The sequence below is a fragment of the Gymnoscopelus microlampas genome, assembly GCF_963454915.1.
Source record: "Gymnoscopelus microlampas genome assembly, chromosome: 22".
Classification (NCBI taxonomy): Eukaryota; Metazoa; Chordata; class Actinopteri; order Myctophiformes; family Myctophidae; genus Gymnoscopelus; species Gymnoscopelus microlampas.
This window is the reverse complement of record NC_139959.1, coordinates 41,553,569-41,580,358: the sequence shown is the minus strand read 5'-3', so window position 1 is coordinate 41,580,358 and position 26,790 is coordinate 41,553,569. Positions and strand designations below refer to the sequence as shown.

The 26,790-nt window shown below is 40.1% G+C and overlaps 1 protein-coding gene across 1 annotated transcript in view; it reads right to left on the bottom strand.

Moving 5' to 3' along the window:
- The window catches only part of cdh7a (cadherin 7a), a gene marked incomplete at both ends in the record, with an annotated part of 341,167 nt that overhangs the window by 203,957 nt on the left and 110,420 nt on the right, over nucleotides 1–26,790 (bottom strand). The window contains one exon of the mRNA XM_084048218.1: nucleotides 3,562–3,856. Coding sequence (XP_083904344.1) covers nucleotides 3,562–3,856 — 295 coding nt within the window. The remainder of the gene's footprint in view (nucleotides 1–3,561; nucleotides 3,857–26,790) is intronic.

Genomic DNA, 26,790 nt, shown 5'->3' with positions numbered 1-26,790 from the left:
GAAACATACGTTTTTTTCAGAAAACTGTTGGGATTAAGGAGACATGTAGAATCGGCTTCAGGTCTCAATGGGTTCATTGATAAGTTGTGACTCTCTTTGTTTAAACTTGTTTTAATCTTTTGAAGTATATTTTTATTATGTAGGAAACGAAATTCGTTTCCTACATAATAAAATGTTCCATGGCATGGCAGCGCCCCTGCCATGGAAAATTACATGGGGGGATATTCATGTGGGCGTGGCCAGGCGGAGACGTGAGGAAGTTCGCTGTTTGATTAGACAGCTCCAGACTAGACTAGACTATAGTGTACAAAATAATGTAACCAAATGGACTCGTCTCCTCTGTGTTTAATTAACTATACAATAAGCACTTATGTTGTTAGAAGAAGATAATTGTAATCAGCTCTCTGGATAAAGACCACATTGTACATTTAGGAAAGTGTCTGTCTTTCCGTTGAAGGGAAATTGCTATTACAGATATCTCATCTTCAATGCACAATATTGACTTTCTCATCCATTCATATTCACATTTAGACATCCTGTTCAATTGATTGATTGATTGATTCGTTTTTTATTTACATTTGACCAAAAAAAGCATACGCAATCATATATTTTTACATATCTGATGAAAGAATATTTTTGTCATCAATTGTTAGTGATCATTTTGTCTGTGAGGGTTTGTTATTATATAGATTTGGGAAGTCTAAAGTGGCCTGTGGACGGTGTTCAATCAGACAGCTCAGAGTGTTACAGAGCTTAGTATACGGCCTGAGCAGCCAGCCAATATGCAACCACTTGTGTGCATTCCCCACAATGGGACCGAAGTCAATCATAGGGGGACACAGTAACTTTTAATTAAACGGGCGACGGCGCCACTGCTCTATGGGTCACTCTGGAGGAGGCGTAGAACAGAACAGAACTACTTCTAATGCTGCTACTGTCTCTGACCCATGAGATGACTAGGCTATAGCACCCACCCTGCTCTCCTCTCTCAGACTGAGCTGTATGCAGCACCATTCAAACTTTAGCCCTTTAAGACCGGGAACACATCTGAGTGTCATTTTTACATTTCTTTGGTTATTAACCCATTAAGACCTGGAACTGTGTCATTTTTAGATTTGAGCTAAAATACATTATTTTACACTTTGGGCTATTCAAAAATAGCAGATCTACAAGCTCATAGCGCGGCACCGAGTGCCGCGCTACGAGCTTGTATATCTGCTATTTTTGAAAAATAGTTAAAATGTGTGCAAATCATTGAATATATATATTTTTAAAGTTAACATTTTTAACTCAAATCTTTGCTTCTGGGGGTCCCTGGAACAACATATTTTGATGGGGGTCCGCGGCCAAATACATATAATTTTGGGGGTCCTTGACATGAAAAGGATTGAGCACCACTGATATATAAACATACGTTTTTCAGAAAACTGTTGATTTAGGAGACATGTAGAATCGGCTTCAGGTCTCAATGGGTTAAAAAATAGCAGATCTACAAGCTCGTAGCGCGGCACCGAGCTTGTAGATCTGCAATTTTTTTGAAAAATCGTGAACTTTAATTTTGTGCAAATCTTTGAATATATATATTTCATTTTAAGTGAACATTTGTTACCAAAATCTTTGCTTCTGGGGGTCCCTGGAACAACATTGAGATGGGGGTCCGCAGCCAAATTAATATAGTTTTGGGGCTCCTTGACATGAAAAAGTTTGAAAACCAACACACCCCCAGAAGCAAATATTTGAGTTACAAATGTTCGCTATCAAATATATACATTCAAAGATTTCCAAAAAAGGCAGATTTGACAAGATTGTAGTGTGGCACTCTGTGCCGCGCTATGAGCTTGTATATCTGCTATTTTTTGAATAGCCAAAGAAATCTAAGATGACACGGATGCTGCAAAGTTACGCGTTCCCCCTGTGACCTACAGAGGAGGAGATATGAAGACCGAACCAGCAAGATGGAACATGATGAAGTGTAAATACTGAGAGAGAGAGAGAGAGAGAGAGAGAGAGAGAGAGAGAGAGAGAGAGAGAGAGAGAGAGAGAGAGAGAGAGAGAGAGAGAACCGAGGCATAGGGAGAAAGGAAGGATACAAGAAGAGTGGGCACTAAGGAAGAGTGGGCACCTCAATGTCAAATTAGCTATTTTGTCCAAAATGCTATGTAAAGTATGCATGATTCGGAGGGGATTGAGAAAGAAGTATCGTGGAACGAAACAAGAAATGACGCAGTCACATGTGTCAGCTTGCAGCAAGCAAATCCCTTGAAAAGTACTGTCAACTCATGACTCTTACTAAACACTACCAAAAAAGATATATGTACGTATATATTAAACCTGTTTTTGGGTGATAAAACAGACACAATGATCACTGAATCCTCATGATAGAGTTCCCAAGATGGTCTGGGTTCTGTTAACCATTCAGTCCGGGTTTACATCCCACCTACTGTATCAAATCATTTCCGCGCGCGCACACACACACACACACACACACACACACACACACACACACACAGACACAGACACAGACACAGACACACACAAACACACACACACACACACACACACACACACACACACACACACACACACACACACACACACACACACACACACGCACACGCACACGCACACACACGTTTCTGTGTCCGCTCTAGACCGGATATGCAAATTACAAAGTGAATTGGACAGTTTCAAACAAGGTCCAAAAAAACGTTCCATAACCATTTTCTGCATCGATCATGGCCAGCGTAGCATTCTGACTAAACACACTATGTCACATATGTGTTTAGTAATGTACTTTTGCGTCGATCGTTAAATAATAATGATCCTCTCCGCATAAACACTAAAAAAGATGGCTGCTTCTCCAACACTGAGCTAGCCCTTTGATTGGCCGGCCGAGTGAGGAACATAAGATTAACCATTACATAGAGAGATATATACAGTGGTCGAACACAGTATCGCATCCGTCATGTTTAGATCCCATATTCTGCATAGTTGTTAGATGCCATATTCCCTGAGAGGACGTGCAGCTAGATACACTGCAACTAATACTAGTTGCAGTGTATCTTTACCAGTGGTGGAAAGTAACTTAGTACAAGTACTCAAGTCAAATGTTGGTTACTTCTACTCCACTACATCTCAGAGACAAATATTATACTTTTACTCCACTATAATTAATTGAAAACTTTAGTTACTAGTTACTTTTCAGATATAAATTATGATATATGAAACATACATCGACCACTTTAGCCCTATTTTATACACAGGCTATTTGAAAATAGCCAATCTACAAGCTCGATGCGACGCGTAGTGAGCGTGTAGATCTGCTATTTTCAAATATTTTTGTACTTTTACTTTTGGTACTATAAGTACATTTTGATGCCAATACGTCAATTTAATTCTGGACTTACTTGTAACAGAGTATTTCTATATTGCAGTATTGGTACTTTTACTTAAGTAAAGAATTTGAGTACTTTTCCACCACTGCGCTTTACTGATCAGCTCTGCAAGCTGATGATAAAAAAAAAAAGAGACACACAAAACAGAGCAGGACTTCTCTCTTACCTAGCGGAGACATCTCGGGGACCCCCGCCAGGTACGGGCCGTCCAGGAACTTGGGCTCGTTGTCGTTGATGTCCTGCACCTTGACCACGAACTCGGAGCGCGGCTCCACGGGCACGTTGCTGAGGCGGTCCACGGCCTGGGCCGACAGCGTGTAGTAGGCCTGGGCCTCGCGGTCCAGACGCTTGGTGGCGTGGATGTCGCCCGTGTTCTCGTCGATGGTGAAGATGGAGGTGGCGCCCTCGCCGTTCAGCACGTACTTCACCTTGCCGTCTCCCTTGTCCACGTCAGAGTGGAGCTGTAGAGGAGAGAGGAGGAAATAACACGTTTAAAACCCTATTACACTTACTTGACCAGGGGTATGCCCAGTGGGGGTAAAGTAACTAAGTACATTTACTCAAGTACTGTACTTAAAGGTTTCATGACATTGAGTTTTACAACACATTAAAAGTCTTGGTCATGGTCCTTTAATCATGTATAAAAAGTTTTAACTGAAAATTCCACTCCAGTGAGCCATTGCAGGTGTTTTTCTCTCACATTTCTAAAGCCTTTTCAACTGCAATAAAAAAAAAAAAATCTTTGCCTGCGGGTGTCGCTGTTCTGCGTCCTTTTCTTGCACTATTATGCCTGAACTGCACCAACTGTACCTAATCTGCTGTATATAGTGGTTTTCAACCAGTGGTCCGGGGACTACCAGTGGTCCTTGAGGGGGTTCCAGGTGGTCCCCAGCTAAATGATGGAGAGTTGGTAACCAAATGGACCCTTATAGATCTTAAACTCTTGAGAGCGTAAAATGAAACCAAATGGACCCTTACGGGTCCATTTGGTTTCATTTTACACTCTCAAGAGTTAAATAATTGTTAAGCATCTGCATTACTTAATAAATCCATTGTTATTTCAATCAACGTTTGCCTGTTATCTCGCCTATTGGTACCAACATCAATATAGCATGGAATTGTGGACAAAATAATATCCAACGATAACAACATATTCTACGTTTTGGGTCTGAGAGTCTAAATCTCATCAAATGGTGATCCGTGGCTCAAATGTCGAATAAATAATGGGCCTTGATATGAAAAGGGCTGAAAACCACTGGTATATAGAATTTACTGTGAAGTTGTTTACACACAGTTAGGTGGCAGCTACAGAAGAAAAAAAATGCTCAATGTTTACAATATACCACGTTTTGTTTTTTCATGCACGCAGAACATGTACATTTGATGATGCTCTTTCTGTTCTCTTTTTTTTGCACTAGCTTTCTTTTCCTTAACCCATTAAGACCTGGAAAACCTCTGTGCCATTTTCAGATTTGAGCTCAAAAGCATTATTTTACACTTTGGCTATTAAGAAAATAGCAGATCTACAAGCTAATTTAATTCCAGACTTTTACTTGTAACAGAGTACTTCTACATTGCAGTATTGATACCTTTACACAAGTAAAACATTTGAGTACTTTTTTTTCCACCACTGCTCTCTGTGGAGTGAGGATTTGTGTGGCCAAAAAGCTAAAAGTCGTAGACGATCTGAATAACCGACAAAAGACCCACACAAATGGATCAGGTACATTGTTATTTAACCTGAGAATACCAATCAATGATGTGCTGTCCAAAATGTCCCCCAAAAAGAAAATCGGTTAAAGACGTTAAGCCAGCATCCATGGTGGTAAAGACTTTCCTCTCATTATCCGCACTTGACCAGGCAGCCACACGCGCACACACACACACACACACACACACACACACACACACACACACACACACACACACACACACACACACACACACACACACACACACACACACACACACACACACACACACACACACACACACACGTAGGAGTAAAGTACTTTGTGTGACATGTTGTGCCAGCCTATAAATATACAAACTGTATATGTCCTGTGTTTATAATTGTCACTATAATAATGCTACTGTACCTATTAACCTATTAAAACCTGGAACGCATCTGTGTCACTTCTCGATTTGAGCTAAAAAAAACTTTGTTTTACACTTTTGGCTTTTCAAAAATAGCAGATCTACAAGCTCGTAGCGCGGCACCGAGTGCCGCGCTACGAGCTTGTAGATCTGCTATTTTTGAAAAATCGTGAAAATGTGTGAAAATCTTTGACTATATATATTGTTTTAAAGCGAACATTTTTAACTCAAATCTTTTCTTCTGGGGGGTCCCTGGAACAACATATTTTGAGATGGGGGTCCGCGACCAAATACATATCATTTTGGGGGTCCTTGATATGAAAAAGATTGAGAACCACTGATATAGAAACATACATTGTTTTCAGAAAACTGTTAGGATTTAGAAGACATTTGTAGATTCGGCTTCAGGTCTTAATGTGTTAAATGAAGAGTCACTGTCAAAACTATCGCCATTACAAGAAGTTTGTGAGCTGCAGTTAACCCACCGAGACCGAGAAGGCATCTGTGTCATTTTTTTGATTTGAGCTAAAAATAAGCATTATTTTAAACTTTGGCTATTCAAAAATAGCAGATCTACAAGCTCGTAGCGTGGTAGAGAGTTGAGAGTGCGCAGCTCTTAGATGAGAGTGCGCCTCTACGAGCTTGTAGATCTGCTACTTTTGAAAAATTGTGAAAATATGTGCATATATATATATTATTTTAAAGCGAACATTTTTTACTTAACATCTTTGCTTCTGGGGATTCTAATGTCTTCTAAATGCTAATAGTTTTTTTTGTTTTTTATTTTTATACTTACAGTCGTAGCCAGCTGAGAACCTCACCTTAGGTACCTAGGAAATCAGTACCCGGGAGGCGCTGATATGAAACCACACCCCTCTGTGGGTGTGGTTTTGCCTTGGAGGGTGGAGTTTAGCATTATTTTTTCCCCACTGTGCAATACAGTAGCTGGACAGTAGGTGGCAGGGCCGAGCAACTATTGGTTGTTTACCTACTAGTCTACTTGGTGGGGAATTCAAATATCCCTTTAACTATATTCTACAGTTTAACCCAGTGATTCTAAACCTTTTTCATTTCAATTTCATTACTCATATCTATTGCTTTATTTAGGCATTTTGTATCACAATATTTTTCTTTTCTTTTAATAATGATAATAATAATAATGGTTAGTGTGTTCTGTAATCAGTGTTGGGCTATATTACTTAGGAGAGTAATATGTTACTTATTACTTATTACTCCTTTGAAAAGTAATAATATTATATTACTTATTACTTGGAATCAAGGGTAATATATTATATATTACTTTATATTACTTTCCCTGCACTGCAGACGTGTACAGTTTTTAGCCTTTTAGAACTGAATCCAATTTAATGGAACAATAGAACATTGGTTCTCAAAGTGGGGTCCGGGGACCCCCAGGGGTACCTGAGGGGGTTCCAGGGGTCCCCAGCTAAATGGAAGATAGTTAGGAACCAAATGGACCCTTGTGGGTCTGTAACTCTGAGAGTTAAATTAACATTGATTTTACAATATAAATTGGGGTCCCAGGGATAGAAATGCCATTAAATGGGTGTCGCCTAATGCATGTAAACTGGGGGTCCTCTTGAAATTAAAATTGTTGAGAATCACTGGTAGCTGGCAGTGAAAAATCTTCTCTTATGGGGAATCAACACACACACACACACACACACACACAGTAAACTCTGAGCCCCTCTCTCTCTCTCTCTCTCTCTCTCTCTCTCTCTCTCTCTCTCTCTCTCTCTCTCTCTCTCTCTCTCTCTCTCTCTCTCTCTCTCTCTCTCTCTCTCTCTCTCTCTCTCTCTCTCTCTCTCTCTCTCTCTCTCTCTCTCTCTCTCTCTCTCTCTCTCTCTCTCTCTCTCTCTCTCTCTCTCTCTCTCTCTCTCTCTTTATCGCCTGCAACTTCTAAATAAAGGTTTCAGACAATGACATGCAAATTAACTGGTTTAGCTCCTTGGCCATCACTTGGCCAACTTAGGCCCTCACAATGGACTCAGGAGCCCAGGTCTTGTGATCCCCCGCCCCACCCCCACACACCCACACACACACACACACACACACACACACACACACACACACACACACACACACACACACACACACACACACACACACACACACACACACACACACACACACACACACACACACACACACACACTTGTATTTTTGTTTTGACTACATTCAATTGCAGTTCGTTTCCATTTGATTTTTAAGTGGATTTGCTAGTTTAGTTTTTACTTTGTGAAAAGGCTTAGTTTTAGTTGATTTTTTATTAGTTTCAATCTTCATTTTAGTTTTATTATTGTAAGGGTAGTCAGGGGCAATATTCAACTAGAATAGTGAAGATGGCAGATCTACAAGCTCACAACACGCAGCAGTTGTAACATTGCTACTGCTGTCATCGGCTGCGTGGAGACAGAAACGAAAACTGATACTGAATATGTTTTGCTTAATCATTCTGAATCAGCTTTGCTTAATCATTCATCAAAAGTTATGAAAGTTCTAATGAAGGAACGGGACTCTTACAAGGTTCAACTGGTGACATTGACAGAGAAGCTTGTAGAGAACTTGTAGATCTTCCATTTCCACTATTCTGAGCTTGTTGAATACAGCCCCTGACTACCCTTACAATAATAAAACTAAGATTAACACTGAAACAAAAAAAAACTCTACTTCTTTTCACAAACTAAAAACTAAATTAAATTGACAAATCCACTTAAAAATCTAATGAAAACTAACTGCAATTCAAAACATGTAGTAAAAATAAAAATGTGTGTGTGTCATTGCATGTCATTGTCTGAAACCATTGCTGATGCAGTGCATGTGTGTATGACTTTGTTTTCCAACCTCGAAAAGTTTTTTGATTGAATACTTTATTTAGTAGTTTGCAGACAAAAAGCACATGAAAGTACAGTTAAAATACAAGGTTGACTAAATATGATTTAAAAAATCCAAGAAAGCCATATGGCTTGTTTAAATTGGGGTCCTAAGTTAGTTAGTACATTATAATCTCCTGTGTTGATTTAACTCCGTTTCACATTCTAAAATAACATAATTGTGCCCCAGTAGTTTATGATGCATTTTATTGAAATGTTACTTTCAGTTGACTAGTATAGTTACTAGTTACTGCTCTCAGAAAGTAGCAGCTTTGGGAGCTGCAATTATTTTATCTCTGACTGACTTATCTATCTTCTTCCACCATGTTCCATGAAACACAGTTATGTTTAAAGAAACAATTGCTTTTGAATTCATCCTAAGGACTCTTTTTTTCCCCTTCTATTTTCCATGTTTTGGATCTGATAAATGTTTGGTTACTAGTTAGTTTGTAGATTTTGAATATTATCACAAAACATACAGTAACCACTTCAGCCCTATACACATTTTGGCCATTTGAAAATAGCCGATCTACAAGCTCACAATGCGTCGCAATGTGACACATAGTGAGCTTGTAGATCTGCTATTTTCAAAAGATTTTTATACATTTTATACATTTGAAAAGTTGTGAAATGGGACATTCCACATAATTAGTAGAGTACTTTCTACTTTTGGTACTTTAAGTACATTTTAATACCAATACTTTTGTACTTTAACTCAAGTATAGTTTTATTTCCTGACTTTTACTTGTAACAGAGTATTTCTACTTTGCAAAAGCAACAACAAAAGCAGCAGAAACAGTCTATAGCTATGTTGCTCACTGTGAACGCGCCACCCTGTGGCAGAATGGCCACACTACACACTGAAATAAGATACAATACATTTAGGGGGCGTGTCTGAGAATCTGGGGGAGTGGCCGGCACAGGTACCCAGGGGACAAATCAGTACTGCTTTGAAAATCGTGAGGTTCTCAGCTGGCTACTACTGTATGTTGCTACAATATCAGTGGTTCTAAAACTTTTTTTCATGTCAACGACCCCCCATGTATTTGTCCGTGGACCCCCATCTCAAAATATGTTTTTCCAGGGACCCCCAAAAGCAAAGATTTGAGTTACACATTTTCACGATGATTTTTTTTCAAAAACAGCAGATATACAAGCTCATAGCGCGGCACTCGGTGCCGCGCTATGAGCTTGTATATCTGCTGTTTTTGAATAGACCAAAGACGTCTAAAAATGACACAGATGCGTTCCCGGGTTTACTGGGTTAATGCGGCTGCAACTATTTATGTAACAATGCTGCTGCTCAAAATGTGTCCCATTGTTCTCTTCTTTGCAAACGACCTACTGCTAATGTGTCAGCAGAGGTGGGAAAAGTATTCACATGTTTTACTTAAGTAAAAGTGTCAATACTGCAATATAGAAGTACTCTGTTACAAGTAAAAGTCCGTAATTCAAAATTTAATTGAGTAAAAGTACAAAGGTATTGGCACCAACATATACATAAAGTACCAACATTAAAGTACTCGTTATGCAGAATGTCCCATTTCAAGTTTTCAAATGTATAAAAATCTTTTGAAAATAGCAGATCTACAATCTCACAATGTGTCGCAATGGGACGCATTGTGAAAATGTATATAGGGCTGCATATAGGGCTGAAGTGGTTAATGTATGTTTTGTAATAATAATCAAAATCTACAAAGTAACAAGTAACTAAAGTTTTCAAATAATTGTAGTGGAGTACAAAGTACAATATTTGCCTCTGAGATGTAATGGAGCAGAAGTAAAAGTACTGAAAATTGAAAATACTCAAGTAGAGTAAAAATACCTCAACATTGTACTTAAGTACAGTACTTGAGTAAATGTAGGCTACTTAGACACTTTGCACCACTGTGTGCGAGGCTTGTGGTTTGGATTCTGTAAACTAATACTGTGATATCATGGTATTATTAGCTATTGTTTCATTGCTATCATAATGCAATCAGATATTCCAACATGGCCAGATTACTGTTCTTTATTTATTTTCATTTTTTCATCCCACAATTTTATAACCTTTTTTCACCCGGCGCCAATTATCTAAGTGATCATGGCCGCTACACTCCCCCCAGCAGCCTAGGGAGCCCAGTGCCGAGCTCATGCCTCCTTCAATGCATGAGAGCCACTGACAGGGAGGAGTTTCCCTGGTTGGACGTAGCGCGTGGAAGGAACACGTTATTCCAACCAGTTCCTTTCCCCTCCATCAGGCGCCCTGGCTGGCCAGGCGGAGGCAGTATAGTGACCAGGATTACTACATGTTTTTGTGAGGGTATTAACTACCCTAGGAGACACGGGGAGAACATGCAAACTCCACACAGAAAGGCCCTTTCACCAACCCCCACCTAGGGTATGGACACTGATGACGCGGAGGAGAAGCCACGCCCCCAGCGCCCCACAGCGTCCCCGGCGGGAATCGAACCCAGGACCTTCTAGCTGTGAGGCGACAGCGCTACCGACTGCGCCACCCTGCCCCTCAGATTACTGTTTAACATGCACACATATGTGTGTGTGTGTGTGTGTGTGTGTGTGTGTGTGTGTGTGTGTGTGTGTGTGTGTGTGTGTGTGTGTGTGTGTGTGTGTGTGTGTGTGTGTGTGTGCCATAGAGATGCAGCGGAAATAAGTGTCTGAGCAAATATTTGACATGGATTGTTGTTTTAACCCATTAAGACCGGGGACGTATCTGTGTCAATCGTTCATTTCTTTGGCTATTAAAAAAATAGCAGATCTACAAGCTCATAGCTCAGCACTGAGTGCCATGCTACGAGTTTGTAGATCTGTTTTTTTCTTTTTGAAACATTGTGGAAAATGTGTGCAAATCTTTTGAATATAAAAAACAAAAAAATAGCAGGTCTAAAGCCAGATCTACAAGCTCAGAGAGCGGCACTTGGTGCCACGCTATGAGCTTGTAGATCTGCTATTTTGGAATAGCCAAAGCAATCTAAAATGACACAGATGTGTTCCCGGTCTTGAAGGGTTAATGAGAGTGAGCATCAAGTACTCTAGCTCTGCCACAGGGATTACTGTGCTAACATGTTTCTGTACACCTATTCTAATATTAATAACGTTTGAACAGGATTACGGTGCAGTTTCAATGCTTTTAGACAATGCAAATGGAACCATTATGAGCTACTGTAAGTCAACACGTTATTAAAAGTTAGTAAAAGTCAACACATTAATAGGTTTATGAAGATGATTGCCTGGATGCTGATGGTTCATTTGACACAGTAAAGGCTGCGTATCGAACGGAGAGACTACGGAGCTCTTTTGCAGTGGTGTAAAGTAACTAAGTACATTTACTCAAGTATTGTACTTAAGTACAATGTTGAGGTACTTTTACTTTACTGGAGTATTTCCAATTGTCTAAACTTTTACTTCTACTCCACTACATCTCAGAGGCAAATATTGTACTTTTACTGCACTACAATTATTTGAAAACTTTAGTTACTTTGTAGATATATAATTACATTTTAAAACACACATTAACCACTTTAGCCCTATTTTATACCTAGGCTATTTTCAAATATTTTAGTACTTTTACTTTTGGTACTTTAAGTACATTTTCATACCAATACTTTTGTACTTTTACCCAAGTCAATTTTGAATTCCGGACTTTTACTTGTAACAGAGTACTTCTACATTGCAGAATTTCTACTTTTACTTAAGTAAAACATTTGAGTCCTTTTCCACGACTGCTCTTTTGTTAACCCATTAACTCTTTGACTGCCACCCAATAAAACATTGTTTGCCACGCCACTTGCAACGACTGTTTTTTACCTTTGAAAAAAATTGTATATTTTTATATATTTTCCGTGATCGCCGTCCTCGCGGCGATCCCCTCATTACGCGCAAGGGGGTCTCATAGGGTCTCATAGAATCGGGGGAAATAAAATTGTTTGGTAGCGGTAATCCGTTGCAGAGTTGTGGCCAGTTGAGTGTGGCTTGTTTTTTCCAAAAAGAAACGGAAACGGAGATAAAACCATTTTTCCACAACATATCGGAAGTAAACAAGCTATTCTAGAAAAAAGAAAATACGCAATTTCCGGGTCTATTGTTTTCTGACAGGCAAGGCATCATTCATAGGTTAGCCAACAGCGCCATCTGGTGGATAACCACTGAAAACGCATATCTGGTCAAACTCGTCAGTGGCAGGCTGCGCCTTCGCAGACTGACGAGAAATCTTGCGGGTGGCAGGCAAAGAGTTAGGACCAAACATCTTTCGTAGAGTGAAAATGGACGATCTACAAGCTCGTAGATCGGCTATTTTTTGCTAGTTTTGTGTGAGGCTCTTGTATGATGAAGCAGGGCCTTAATTTACTGGAAAAGAAACTAAACCAAATTAATACGAAAAGTTGAAATATGGAGGTACAAGGATTCTGCCCCACAGCAACGACCTCTGATATTTATAACATCTGCGTTGTATCTGTTTCTCTTCTGTTGCTGCACCTTATGTGTAGCCTACATCTACTGCTATTTTTAACATACCTGTTACTAGTATATATGATGCTATTTTTTAAACCACTTAAACCCTGTAGACCAATGGTTCTCAACCTATTTTGGGCCTTCTGTCCACTCCTATGTTATGAGATGTAGAAAAAACATATTAGGCTCGGATTTCTTCTTTTGTTGTGTGAAAACGAGCCTTATTCAACAAGCTAAACGCTGGCATGGAATGTGTTAAGGTAAAAAAAAAACAATGGCATAGGGCATGAAAAAATATGTTTTAATCTCAGGAAGTCAATGTTGGTTCCACTAGAATGTTGTTTTATTTTTTATTTCATTTATCTTTTGTAATTCATTTTGTTGTTCTTGATGCTGGTTGTCATGGCATCCAGTTCCCAGATTAGAGATTACCCTATGACGTTATACTCCAGCTGACCACGGTCTGGGAGATGTCAAGAGAATGTCAGCACATTGTTAAACACATGAACCCTGACCTCCCTATTTAGGTATTTCATTATATTCTGATTTATTTTTCAAAGGCCATTAACTCATTGACTGCCAGAGTTAAAACATCGTCTATAGCTGCCCTTGCCAACGTTTTCACTAACCTTTGCAAAATCATAGAATATGCTTCTTCTCAAAGAACCATCCGCCGATCACTTTAAAAGACGTAGCCGAGTCTCATAGAATCAGAAAAAAAAAGATTGCCACCGCGATAGTCTATTTCTTAGTTGTGGACAGTTGAATGTGGCTTGTTTACGCCAAAAAAGAAAAAGAAAGCAGAGAAAAATTATATTTTTCAAAATCCTTTAACATTAGATCGGACGGGGCTGGGTTTGTTGTGATCACATTATTTCCGGGCCTACTGTTCTCCAGAAGTGATAGGATCACTCATATGTTGGCGAACAGCTCCCTCTAGCGTAAACCATTGAAAACAACACACATCAACTCGTCGTTGGCAGTGTAGACCTTTGTTTTGTGTGGACTCTTCTCTATCCACCAAGCATTTTGTTTGATTTGGTTTACCATTTTGTAATTTTTTTGGTAATTTGTTTTTTTCAGTTTCTGTTGGTAGTCATGGCTTCCAGTTCCCACCTGATGTTGCGTGGGAGTACCGACTGCTTCAGGCCATACTGAATAACCGCTAGCTTACATAACGTCTTCAGCGTAGGACTGAAGTCCACGATGTGCACGTCAGTGGACGTTTTTAATCCTCCAAAGACGACAATACGATCTCCCACCATACAGCCCAGAAGATTCGTCTGAAGCGGGTGTTTCCCATGTGTCCCCTTGGCCTCGACCATCTTCCCGGAGAGGGTCTCCGGGTCGACTTTCAACAGATTGTTTAAGATCCTTCCGTACTGGCCGCCAAATATGTACAACTCTCCATTGTGGACAAAGGTTGAATGACTATTGTGTCTTTTCGGAAGAAGCTCTGCAGAAGGTGTGCTCAGCCAAAAGTTGGTCTCTGTGTCAAACACTCTGATGGTGTCGTAGTACTGATCACGATCCCCCCAGCCCCCACATACAAACATCTTTGTCCCGACGACGGTGGCAGAGTGATGATGTGAAGCAGGTGGCGGAGCACCTCCGGCGTTAATCAAAGACCAGACCATTGCGGTGGTGTCTAACCTGTAGACATCATTGGTAAATCCGGTCTGGGTGATTCCTCCGTGTACATATATGACCTTCTCCAAGACACAGGCCGAGTGGTGACTTGTTGCCACCGGAACTGTCCCGGAAAACCCGGGCTCAAACCACCTGTGGGCGTCAACATCAAATGCGTAAAGCGCCTGGCAGTAGGCCCGCCCTCCCCAGATGTAGACCGTACCTTCTATCAACACGGCTCTGTTGACCCGACGCAAGGGACCTTCTGTTCCAGTCGTGGTCAACTTCCTCCAGCGTAAAGACACCGTGTTGAAGACGTGCACATTGATCTTATGCCTTATCCCATTAAATTCCCCTCCAAAGGTGTACATCTCGTTCTCCACTGCAACAGCAGCATGTCGGTATAGACCTGGTCCTCCACTCAGATGCACCGTCCAGCGGAGCATTTCTCACAGTCTTGCTCTGTAAAAGTAGAGTCCTAATGTTGTGGTGTTGCTGTTGCTTATTATTGGTTCGGTGGCACAAACGGTTTGTCCAATCAAAGACGCAGATAACTGTTGATAGGGAATTGATCACCAGCACAATCACAGTCCAGACAGGTTGTGGTAAATACTCCGCGCTGCAGGGCAGGCACTCCGTTCAGCAGTGTTGACGACTAAAATTCAGGATAAGTTGGATAAATCGGGCGGATCTCTTGCTGAAATGTGCTAAATGACATTCTGTTTTATGTGACGATCCATTTTAAAGGACGTGGTGATGACGATGACGTTGCGAAGACGTTACGCGATGATGTCATCACGGAGATTATCCTATGACTTCATACTCCAACTGACCACCGTCTGGGAGATGTCAAGAGAATGTCAGCACGTTGTTAAACACATGAACCCTGACCTCCCTATTTGGGTATTTCTTATTATATTCAGAGTTATTTTTTTTCAAAACTCCAAGGCCATTAAGTCATTGACTGCCAGAGTTAAAACATTGTCTAGAGCTGCCCTTGCCAGCGATTCCGAGCGTTTTCACTAACCTTTGCAAAATCATAGAATATTTTTCTTCTCAAAGATCCATCCGCCGATCACTTTAAAAGACGTAGCCGAGTCTCTTAGAATCAGAAAAAAAACGTGATAGTCTATTTCTTAGTTGTGGACAGTTGAATGTGGCTTGTTTTCGCCAAGAAGTCAACAGAAAGCAGAGAAAGTTTTTATTTTTCAAAATCCTTTAACATTAGATCGGACGGGGCTGGGTTTGTTGTGATCACATTATTTCCGGGTCTACTGTTCTCCAGAAGTGATAGGATCACTCATATGTTGGCGAACAGCTCCCTCTAGCGTAAACCATTGAAAACAACACACGTCAACTCGTCGTTGGCAGTGTAGACCTTTTTTTTGTGTGGACTCTTCTCTATCCACCAAGCATTTTGTTTGATTTGGTTTACCATTTTGTAAATGTTTTGGTAATTCGTTTTTTTCAGTTTCTGTTGGTAGTCATGGCTTCCAGTTCCCACCTGATGTTGCGTGGGAGTACCGACTGCTTCAGGCCATACTGAATAACCGCTAGCTTACATAACGTCTTCAGCGTAGGACTGAAGTCCACGATGTGCACGTCAGTGGACGTTTTTAATCCTCCAAAGACGACGATACGATCTCCCACCTTGCAGCAGCTCAGAAGATTCGGAAGCGGGGGTTTCCCCTTGGCCTTGACCTTCTTCCCGGAGAGGGTCTCCGGGTCGAGTTTCCACAGATTCTTTAAGATCTTTCCGTACTGGTCGCCAAATATGTACAACTCTCCATTGTGGACAAAGGTTGAATGACTATTGTGTCTTTTCGGAAGAAGCTCTGCAGAAGGTGTGCTCAGCCATAAGTTGGTCTCTGTGTCAAACACTCTGATGTTGTTGTAGTACTGATACGGATCAAAGCGCCCGTAGCCGTAGCCCCTCCATCCCCCATATACAAACATCTTTGTCCCGACGGCGGTGGCGGAGTGGTGTCGTGAAGCAGGCGGTGGAGCGCCTCCGACGTTAATTAAAGACCAGACCATTGAGGTGGCGTCCAACCTGTAGACGTCATTGGTATATCCGGTCTGGGTGATTCCTCCGTGTACATACATGACCTTCTCTAAGACACAGGCGGAGTGGTGACGTGTTTCCACCGGAAGGGTCCCGGAAACCCCGGGTTTGAACCACCTGTGGGCGTCGACATCAAATGCGTAAAGCTCCGCGCAGTACCCTCCCCAGATGTAGACCGTACCTTCTATCAACACGGCTGTGTAGGCCCGACGCAGCGGACATTCTGTTCCAGTCGTGGCCAACTTACTCCAGCGCAAAGTCACCGTGTTGAAGACGTGCACGTTGATCTTATGCATGGTGCCGTTCCCATTAAAGTCCCCTCCAAAGGTGTACATCTCGTTCTCCACTGCAACAACAGCATGCCGGTATAGACCTGGTCCTCCACTCAGATGCACCGTCCAGCGGAGCATTTCCCACAGTCTTGCTCTGTAAGAGTAGAGTCCTAATGTTGTGGTGTTGCTGTTGCTTATTATTGGTTCGGTGGCACTAACGGTTTGTCCAATCAAAGATGCAGATAACTGTTGATAGGGAATTGATCACCAGCACAATCACAGTCCAGACAGGTTGTGGTAAATACTCCGCGCTGCAGGGCAGGCACTCCGTTCAGCAGTGTTGACGACTACTATTCAGGATAAGTTGGTTAAATCGGGTGGATCTCCTGCTGAAACGTGCTAAATGACATCCTGTTTCATGTGACGATCCATTTTAAAGGACGTGGTGATGACGATGACGTTGCGAAGACGTTACGCGATGATGTCATCACAGAGATTATCCTATGACTTTATACTCCAACTGACCGCCGTCAAAAGGTGGAAAGTAACTAAGTACATTTACTCAAGAACTGTACTTAAGTACAATTTTGAGGTGTGTTTACTTTACTGGAGTATTTCCCATTTCCAATACTTTTGCTTCTACTCCACTACATCTCAGAGGCAAGTATTGTACTTTTACTCCATTACTATTACTTGACCACTTTAGTTACTAGTTACTTTGTAGATTTAGCTTGCACAACATACACCCAACTTTAGCCCTGAAACTTTGGAAAATTTGAAAACAGCCGATCTACAAGCTCACAACGTGTCACATCACAGAGCGTTGTGAGCTTGTAGATCGGCTATTTTCAAATGATTTTTTTCTACATTTTATATACTCTGGAAAACTTGTGAAATGGGACCTTCTGCATAATGAGTACATTTACTTTGGATACTTTAACTAAAATGACAACGGTTGCTATCCGGGTTTTTAACGCGTTAAAATGGAATCCCTCTCTGCCAAGGTTGATGAATGTCAGGCCGGAGGACATTAACGATCGCATTGGTTTGCGTCGTCATGCGTCCCCACGCCTCTGCTGCCACTTATATAGAAAGGAGCTCGCTCTCTCTCTCTCTCTCCTCCATGTTTATTCACCATGGTCTGCCTGTCAGGAAGCAAGCCGGTGGTGAGAGAGTCAACATTTAATCTTGTGGCTGGCTCAGTGTGTTTCCGGTAAACACAGACACAGGAAGGACAAAAGGCTGATGACAGCCCCGCTGAGCATGCAAGGCTGGGGGTCAGAGGTCAAACGCCGGCTATATAGTATGTTTTTTTTTCCTTTTTTGAGTGGTGCCAACCACTCCTACATTTGACTTTGTCCGTGTGTTCCGTATGTCCGTCCGTATGTCCGTCCGTATGTCTGTCCGTATGTCCGTCCGTATGATTGGTCAAGCTTCACGTGACACGTGACAATATGTTGTCACGTGTCACGTGACAACATATTGTTGCTGATTGCAACACAAGGATGCAACCAGTTACACTTTCAAAATCACCACTCTCTTCACACTGGGTGTGATTTTTTACTGAATGGTTACCAGTAGTGGTACTACACAGTAAAGTAACTAAATACATGTCCTCAATGTACTGTACTTAAAGGGATAATTCACGCAAAATAATATTTTTTTTCCATGGACTAGTCACCTCAAGGAGACTCAAATTCATGGATATTGTTTAGTTTTTGTCGCATTCCTGAGCCAATAATTTGATGACCGATACTTCCACTGCAATTATTTTAAAACTCTAGTTACTAGTTACTTTGTAGATATAAATCATTATATTATAAAAACATACATTAACCACCTAAAATAGGCTATTTGAAAATAGCAAATCTACAAGCTCACAACGCGTCGCATCGCGACGCGTTGTGAGCTTGTAGATCTGCTATGTTAAAACATTTTAGTACTTTTACTTTTGGTAACTTTGAGTATATTTTGATGCCAATACGTTTGGTATTTTTACTCAAGTAACATTTTGAACACAGGCCCTTTTACTTGCAACAACATATTTTTATATTGTGGTATTGATACTTTTACTTGAGTAAAAATATCCGAGTACTTCTTCCAGCACTGGGCTGCATGTCAGAGGCTGAAGCAGAGCCCAGGAAGGCAGGAGAAACTGGCTTTGCATTTCATCTCCAAATGTAATCCGCACAGAGGACGATATCATAAAATATGTATGGGCTCTGCAACTCTTATTAACACATTCACACCGGGAACGCATGCTGTGTCATTTTTTCTTTTAGATAATCAAAAATAGCAGATATACAAGCTCATAGCGCGGCACCGAGTGCCGCGCTATGAGCTTGTAGATCTGCTATTTTTTGGAAAACCGTGAAAATCTTTGAATATATATATATATATATATATATATATATATATATATATATATATATATTTTTTTTTTTTTAAAGCGATCATTTTTAACTCAAATCTTTGCTTCTGGGGGGATTCTGTATTTGGCCGTGGACCCCCCCCATCTCAAAATATTTTGTTCCAGGGACCCCCCAGAAGGTGTAACAGAGTTAAAAAAAATAATTAAAAAAAAGTTGCTTTAAAAAAATGTATCAATGGAAAAAAAGATTTCACGATTTTTCAAAAATAGCAGATCTACGAGCTCATAGCGCGGCACTCGGTGCCGCGCTATGAGCTCGTATATCTGTTATTTTTGCATAGCCCAAATAAAATCTTAAAATGACACACAGATGCGTTCCCGGTCTTATAGGGTTAAAAGTACCCCCAAGTCGACTGTTTTTTTTCTCCCCCTTTTTTTCCCTTCATCTCCTCCCGTTAATCTAAGCCATTTTTAAACCGTCACTGCCCATTTTCAGGTGCTATATCAACGTTCTACTGTTATTACCTTCACGGAGGCACTACGGTTCCCATAGTTGCTTCTCTTGCAAAAATGTAAATACCCCCCCACCAACCCCCCCTCAGTAATTCCCTCCCTTTTCGCCTCCCTTGAGGTAAATGGAACACAGCATGCAGCACAGCTTGCAAGGCAGTGTTGCCATGTCTGCTTATTATAAGCAGTGGTGTACAGTAACTAGGTACATTTTACTCAGGTACTGTATTCAAGTTCAATTTCCAGATATTACTTTACTGGAGTATTTCCACAATTTGCTGTACTTTTACTTCTACTCCACTACATCTCAAGAGGCAAATATTATACTTTTACTCCTACTACAATTACTTGACAACTTTAGTTAAGTTACTTTCAAAAATAGCAGATCTACAAGTAAAAAACATTGAGTACTTTTTCCAACCACTGGTTTTCATAGAACTGGTTGCTCGTTTCCTCCGCAATATCTGGCAGCACAGCTTGCACGGTGGTGTGTGTGTGTGTGTGTGTGTGTGTGTGTGTGTGTGTGTGTGTGTGTGTGTGTGTGTGTGTGTGTGTGTGTGTGTGTGTGTGTGTGTGTGTGTGTGTGTGTGTGTGTGTGTCCAACACTGACATCGCTGTCAGTGTTGCCAGATTCTGTGGGAGAAACAAGCAGCCAGGTCTAGGAGAACCAGCCCAAAAGAAGCGACGATGGGCCACACACGAGTACTTATAACATGTACATCAGCTATTTGAAAATAGCCTTTCTACAAGCTCGGCTATTTTCAAATAAAATCTTGCGGGGAAATTAGAATAAGAAGATCTGGCAACCGTGATCACTGTCGGCAGCCAACAGAGTTTTGAAGAAGGAGGGTGGGGGGGGGGTTGGAGTGGGTGGTAGGCCGGGGGTATCTGAGCACACGGGGGCCCTTCTGAAAATCAATGCTGACACTTATCAGCACTTTGTATGCGTAAGGCTCTCCAGAGAGCTTTGTTTACCTTGTAGTGTGAAGAGAGGAGGAAGCAGATGAAACTTTTTTGGGGTGTTGTCAGTGGTGGAAAAAGTACTCAAATTCTTTACTTAAGTAAAAGTACCAATACTGCAATGTAAAAATACTCTGTTACAAGTAAAAGTCCAGAATAAAAAAAATTACTTGAGTAAAAGTACAAAAGTATTGGCATCAAAATGTACTTAAAGTACCAAAAGTAAAAGTACTAAATATTTGAAAATAGCCTATGTATAAAATAGGTTTAAAGTGGTTAGTGTATGTTTCATTATATCATATTTTATATCTGAAAAGTAACTAGTAACTAAAGTTTTCAAATAATTGTAGTGAAGTAAAAGTACTATATTTGCCTCTGAGATGTAGTGGAGTAGGAGTAAAAGTATTGGAAATTGGAAATACTCAAGTAAAGTACAAATACCTCAAAATTGTACTTAAGTACAGTACTTAAGTAAATGTACTTAGTTACTTTCCACCACTGGGGGTTTGTTAAGTGCATCGTAAAGCTATTGTTCTCTTCCTGGTCTCACGTAGACAGAGACAACTATTCCACACTCTCAGAATGCTCTATATATCAGTGGTTTTCAAACAGTGGTCCGGGGGGGGTCCCCAGCTAAATTAGTTAACATAGGGTGCGTTCGGAAATGACGCACCGGAGCACACTCGCCTATTAGTTTGTATTGGCCAGTGCGCTCAGTGCTGTATTTTCGAACGCACCCATAGAGTCACAATCATTTTCACCACTTAGCTTTGGCTATTCAAAAATAGCAGATATACAAGCTCATAGCGCGGCACCGAGTGCCGCGCTATGAGCTTGTTGATCTGCTATTTCTTGAAAAATATGTCATTTCAAACATTTTTTACTCAAATCTTTGCTTCTGGGGGTCCCTGGCCCAACACATTTTCAGATGGGGGTCCGCGGCCGAGTGTATATATATATATATATATATATATATATATATATATATATATATATATATATATATATATATATATATATATATATATCAATTTAGGGGTCCTTGGCATGAAAATGGTTGAAAACCACTGCTCTATATAGTCTGGAACCAGTGGTGGAAAAAGTACTCACATTTCTCACTTAAAGGTACGGTAAGTGATTTGCAATTATTCAAATAATAAGAAATGAAAAGTAGAAAGTATACTGATTATGCAGAATGTCCCTTTCCAAAAGTATTTTGAAAATCTGCAAGCTCAAAATGCGTCGCAATGTGATATACAAGCTGATAGCGTGGCACCGAGTGAAGCTTGTTGATCTGCTATTTCTTTTGAAAAATTGTGTGTATATATATATATATATATATATATATATATATATTTTTTTTTTTTTTTTTTTTTTTTTTCAAAGATGTGCACAAATATTCACGTTTTTTTTAATATATATTTTGAAAGCAAAATGTTTTAACTAAAATCTTTGCTTCTAGGGGGGTCTCTGGAATAACATATTTTCGCAACACTTTTCAAAAAGGTTTCCTAATGAGAAACATGATGTTTGTTTTGCTTTGAGGACTGCATGTGTAAAGCATGTTGAGAGCTTACAAAGTCTGCCATGTTCCTATGTTAGCCCCATGTTGTGAACTTGGCACAGAAAGCAGAGACATACTAGAGGCCTTGAATAAAACAAAAAACAAATGGAAAAGATACAAAAAAACATGTTTAATTAATAAATCATGTATTCAACCCCCAAGAAAGATGTTTCAGGCTCTGTACTTCCCTCTCTCTCTCTCTCTGGGCTTAGAATACCATTTCTCTCTCTCTGGGCTTAGAATACCATTTGTCTTCTATTCAACAGACTGTGTTGCTGCTGAGATCCTGGGTGTTAAGTCCATACCCAGAAGCAAGTGGTGATAGAAGTATTCACTTTGTTTTACTTAAGTAAAAGTATCTATACCGCAGTGTAGAAACACTCTGTTACAGTAAAAAAAAAAGTAAAAAAAGAAGTAAAAAAAAAAACGGTATTCAAAATTTACTCGAGCAAGAGCACAAAAGTATTGGCATCATATATACGTAAAGTACCAAAAGTAAAAGTACTCATTATGCAGAATGTCCCATTTCACAAGTTTTTCAAATGTAGAAAATGTGCTCAAATCATTCGAAAATAGCCGATCTACAAGCTCACAACGCGTCGCATCGCAACGCGTTGTGAGCTTGTAGATCGGCTATTTTCAAAGAGCCTATAAGTTTAAATAGGGCTGAAGTGGTTAATGCATGTTTTGTAACAATAATACAAATCCTCAAATTGTCAAATAATTGTAATGGAGTAAAAAGTGCAATATTTGCCTACAGTATATGGGATGTATAGTGGAGTAGGAGTACAAGTATTGAAAATTATGGAAATACTCTGAGTAAAGTAAAACAAAGAAATTACCTAAAAATATGGTACTCAAGTACAGTACTTGAGCACATGTACTTAGTTATGCAAAGTCCACACACCCCGGAGCGTCCTGTGAGCAATAACACAGGATGCAGAAGAGCCAGGACGGCCTCTACCTTCATCAACAATCACCCTCCAGATATTACACCGTGTGGGTTGAAAGGAGGGGGGTGGAGGGGGGTGGGGGGTCTAGGGGGGTTCCCGCAAGGATGGCAAACATGTTTCATGAACAGCCCACAAATAAAGCAGAATAACAAAAATAAAACGAGCTGGTGAACTGTTTACTGTTTGTCAGTGGTGGGAAAAGTACTCATATGTTTTACTTAAAGGACAACTTTGTTTTTTTACAAACAAGGTTTATATTTTAGCTTGTAATAAAGTAAATAAAAGATGAGTGTTATTTTTTTTTCAGATGTGAGTTATTGGGGGCCAGAAGAGCTACTGAAAATAATAATAAAGAAAACGCCGGGTTATTGTGTAAAAAAATACATATTTAGCCACCGGACATAATGCCCCGCCCACTGTAAAAAAAGATCGTGAAAATTGCTAAAACTATAGAAAGCAGTACATTTAACATTTTTAACAGTCATCTTTTATTTACTTTAATTATAATCTAAAACATAAACCTTGGTTGTAAAAAAACAAAGTTGTCCTTTAAGTAAAAGTATTATTAGCAGTATTAAAAGTAATATAAGCAGATCTACAAGCTTGTACGATCTACGATTGTCCCTAGCACAACACATTTTCAGATCGGGGTCCACTGCCATTATGTATATATCAATTTGGGGGTCCTTGGAAACAAAAACAAAAAAGTTTGAGAACTATTCTGATTTAGAAGGCATTTGTATATCTTGTTTTAAGAGGAAGCATATGAGCTCAGTTCGGGGCTCTCCCCAGGCTGGCAGAGGGAGAGTAGTGCCCAGGATTAAAGCTTATAGGCATTGGCACTGGGTGAAAAAAATAAGGGTTACAAAATGGTGGGATAAAAATTATAGCAAATAAAAAAATGTTTTGAGAAGAGTTATTTTATACACAGTTCTGTATTTTAAGTTGTTCTCTCTCTTGCTTGGCGTGATCTTGAAGAGACATTGTTCCATGCTCAACAGTGTTCCTACAATACAACATTATGCAATAACAGTATAACCTGAGGTACAAAAACGCTCACACACACACACACACACACACACACACACACACACACACACACACACACACACACACACACACACACACACACACACACACACACACACACACACACACACCTCTATGTGTTCTGTTGTAGTGGTGAGTATGGTAGCCATGGAGTTGCTATGCTGAAGGAGGGTCAGGCTGTCTCCCTGGTTGCACTCCCACGACTCCTTTTACAACTTTGAGACCTGACGCCGATTCTGCATGTCTCCTAAATCTCAACAAAAGTATGTTTCTATATCAGTGGTTCTCAAACTTTTTCATGTCAAGGACCCCCAAAATTATATGTATTTGGCCGCGGACCCCCATCAAAATATTTTGTTCCAGGGACCCCCCAGAAACAAAGATTTGAGTTAAAAATGTTCGCTTTAAAAATATATTATGTTCAAAGATTTGCACACATTTTTGTGATTTTTCAAAAATAGCAGATCTACAAGCTCGTAGCGCGGCACTCGGTGCCGCGCTACGAGCTTGTAGATCTGCTATTTTTGAATAGCCCAAAGTGTAAAATAATGTTTTTTAACTCAAATCAAAATATGACACAGTTCCAGGTTTCAATCTGGGGAACACATCTACAAATGTCTTCTAAATCCTAACAGGTTTCTGAAAAACATATGTTTCTATATTATAGGTTTGCAAAAAATGTTCACAATTTTAAAATGTAATATTTTGAGAATTTCCAACAATGTTCAACAATTTTCCAACAAAAAAAATAAAGATCTAATACAGAAAATAGCCAATCTTGTGGAGCCCCTAAAGGGACATAGTGTTGAATAATTTAACGTCATATATGGTGTGGCCACAACTTAACGATAACTGATCTGTAAGTTGATCCCACGTCTTATATTGACTAAGATGTGTGCACAAGCTCACAACGTGTTGTGCTGCTGCTATGCATTGTGAGCTTGAAGATCTGCTATTTTCATTCGACACCATTGCATGACAAAGTATAACGTGGATACAGACCATAGACTGTATAAATGAGATGGACAAAGCCACTCCCCTGCTTTCTACAGACCGAAAATGAAGCCGATTGTTCCAAGACTGTTACTGTAGGTCCGCCATCTTTCAATATCGCGTCATATCCTACAGAATGAGACCAGACCATTATTGGTTGGGTAACTTGTCAATCAAGAGTGGGGGCGGGGAATGAATGCTATTGGTTGTGTAGCTTGTCAATCAAATCATCCCGCCCCTCCTAGAGAATAGCCTACTTTATCGTCAATTTTAAAATAAATGGGACCATAATTTAGCAAAACGCATATCATGATGATTGAAAGGAGACTTTAAACTAGCGACTGGAAGCATATAGAATGTATGACAATTTATATTACGGTAAGAAAATCTAGTCTAAAGTTTGTCAAAAAACCCATTCAATTGCGTTAAAATAAATTATTTCTGACACCGCAGAGTGGCGCAGGGTAAAACAGTGCCACTCTGGCCATTCATAAGCTTCCGTGTTGGTCTCATCGTAAATATCCAAGACTTGCCCCTTGATACAGACACAGAACACTATGTCGTTTCATGTACGTTGACATAATATGGAGACACACATTCATAACAATAATAACATCTCTACTGTATAAAGCACCTTTTATGAACCCAAGGACGCTTTTCATCAAAAAACAACCAAACAGAACAAACAACTATTTGCCATGAGCCTGAGAGAATAGGTGTCTATTCATAGCAGCCTTAAAATAGTCCAGTGTTGGAACATGGCCAATCCACTTCAACTTTACTCTAGTAGGAAAAACACTAAGACAGACAAGGCTATAAGACTATTGTACAATCAATACAAAACTGTGAAATGTTTGCAGTTGGCTGGGGAAAGCCATATTGAAGAGGTGGGTTTTTGGAGTTTTGGAGGGTGGGCGGGGGGGGCTTATCTGGGAGTATTGAGAAATGCAGTGTTGATTTTGACAGCACATTTTGATTTTGTTTTAGTCTTTTGAATTAAATTCCATTTTGTTTTAGTCATATTTTTGTCATCTGAAATGTTTCACTTTTTGTCTAGTTTTAGTCGACTAAATATCATAAGATTATAGTCGACTAAATCTACAGTTAATTTAGTCGACTAAAATGTATTTCGGCGGTGCCTTGATGGCGTCGTAATGGCTGATCTTACGCTTGGTTGCATGCTGAAAATAGCTGATCTACAAGCTCACAACGCGTCGCGCTGCGACGCGTTGTGAGCTTGTAGATCGGCTATTTTCCGAGCGCAACACCCGAATGACTTGTCATAAAATGACTCGTCGTTTAGTTCTACTGGATCTCTCTTCTCCACCAGTCTCCACATTATAGTCTAGTTTTAATTTGTTGAAGAAATTGTCAGTACATTTAGTCTTAGTGTGAGTCATCATAGCTTAGTTTTTATCTAGTTTTCGTCTGTGAAAAAGGGTAGTCGACCAACATTTTTCCTCATAGTTTTAGTCAACGGAATCAACACCTGGAGGAATGGATTCCACATTGCCGTGCACTCCTCTCCTAAACATAATGGGCCCTGGATCCATGTGAACCGATCACTGCTCTGAAACAACAGACA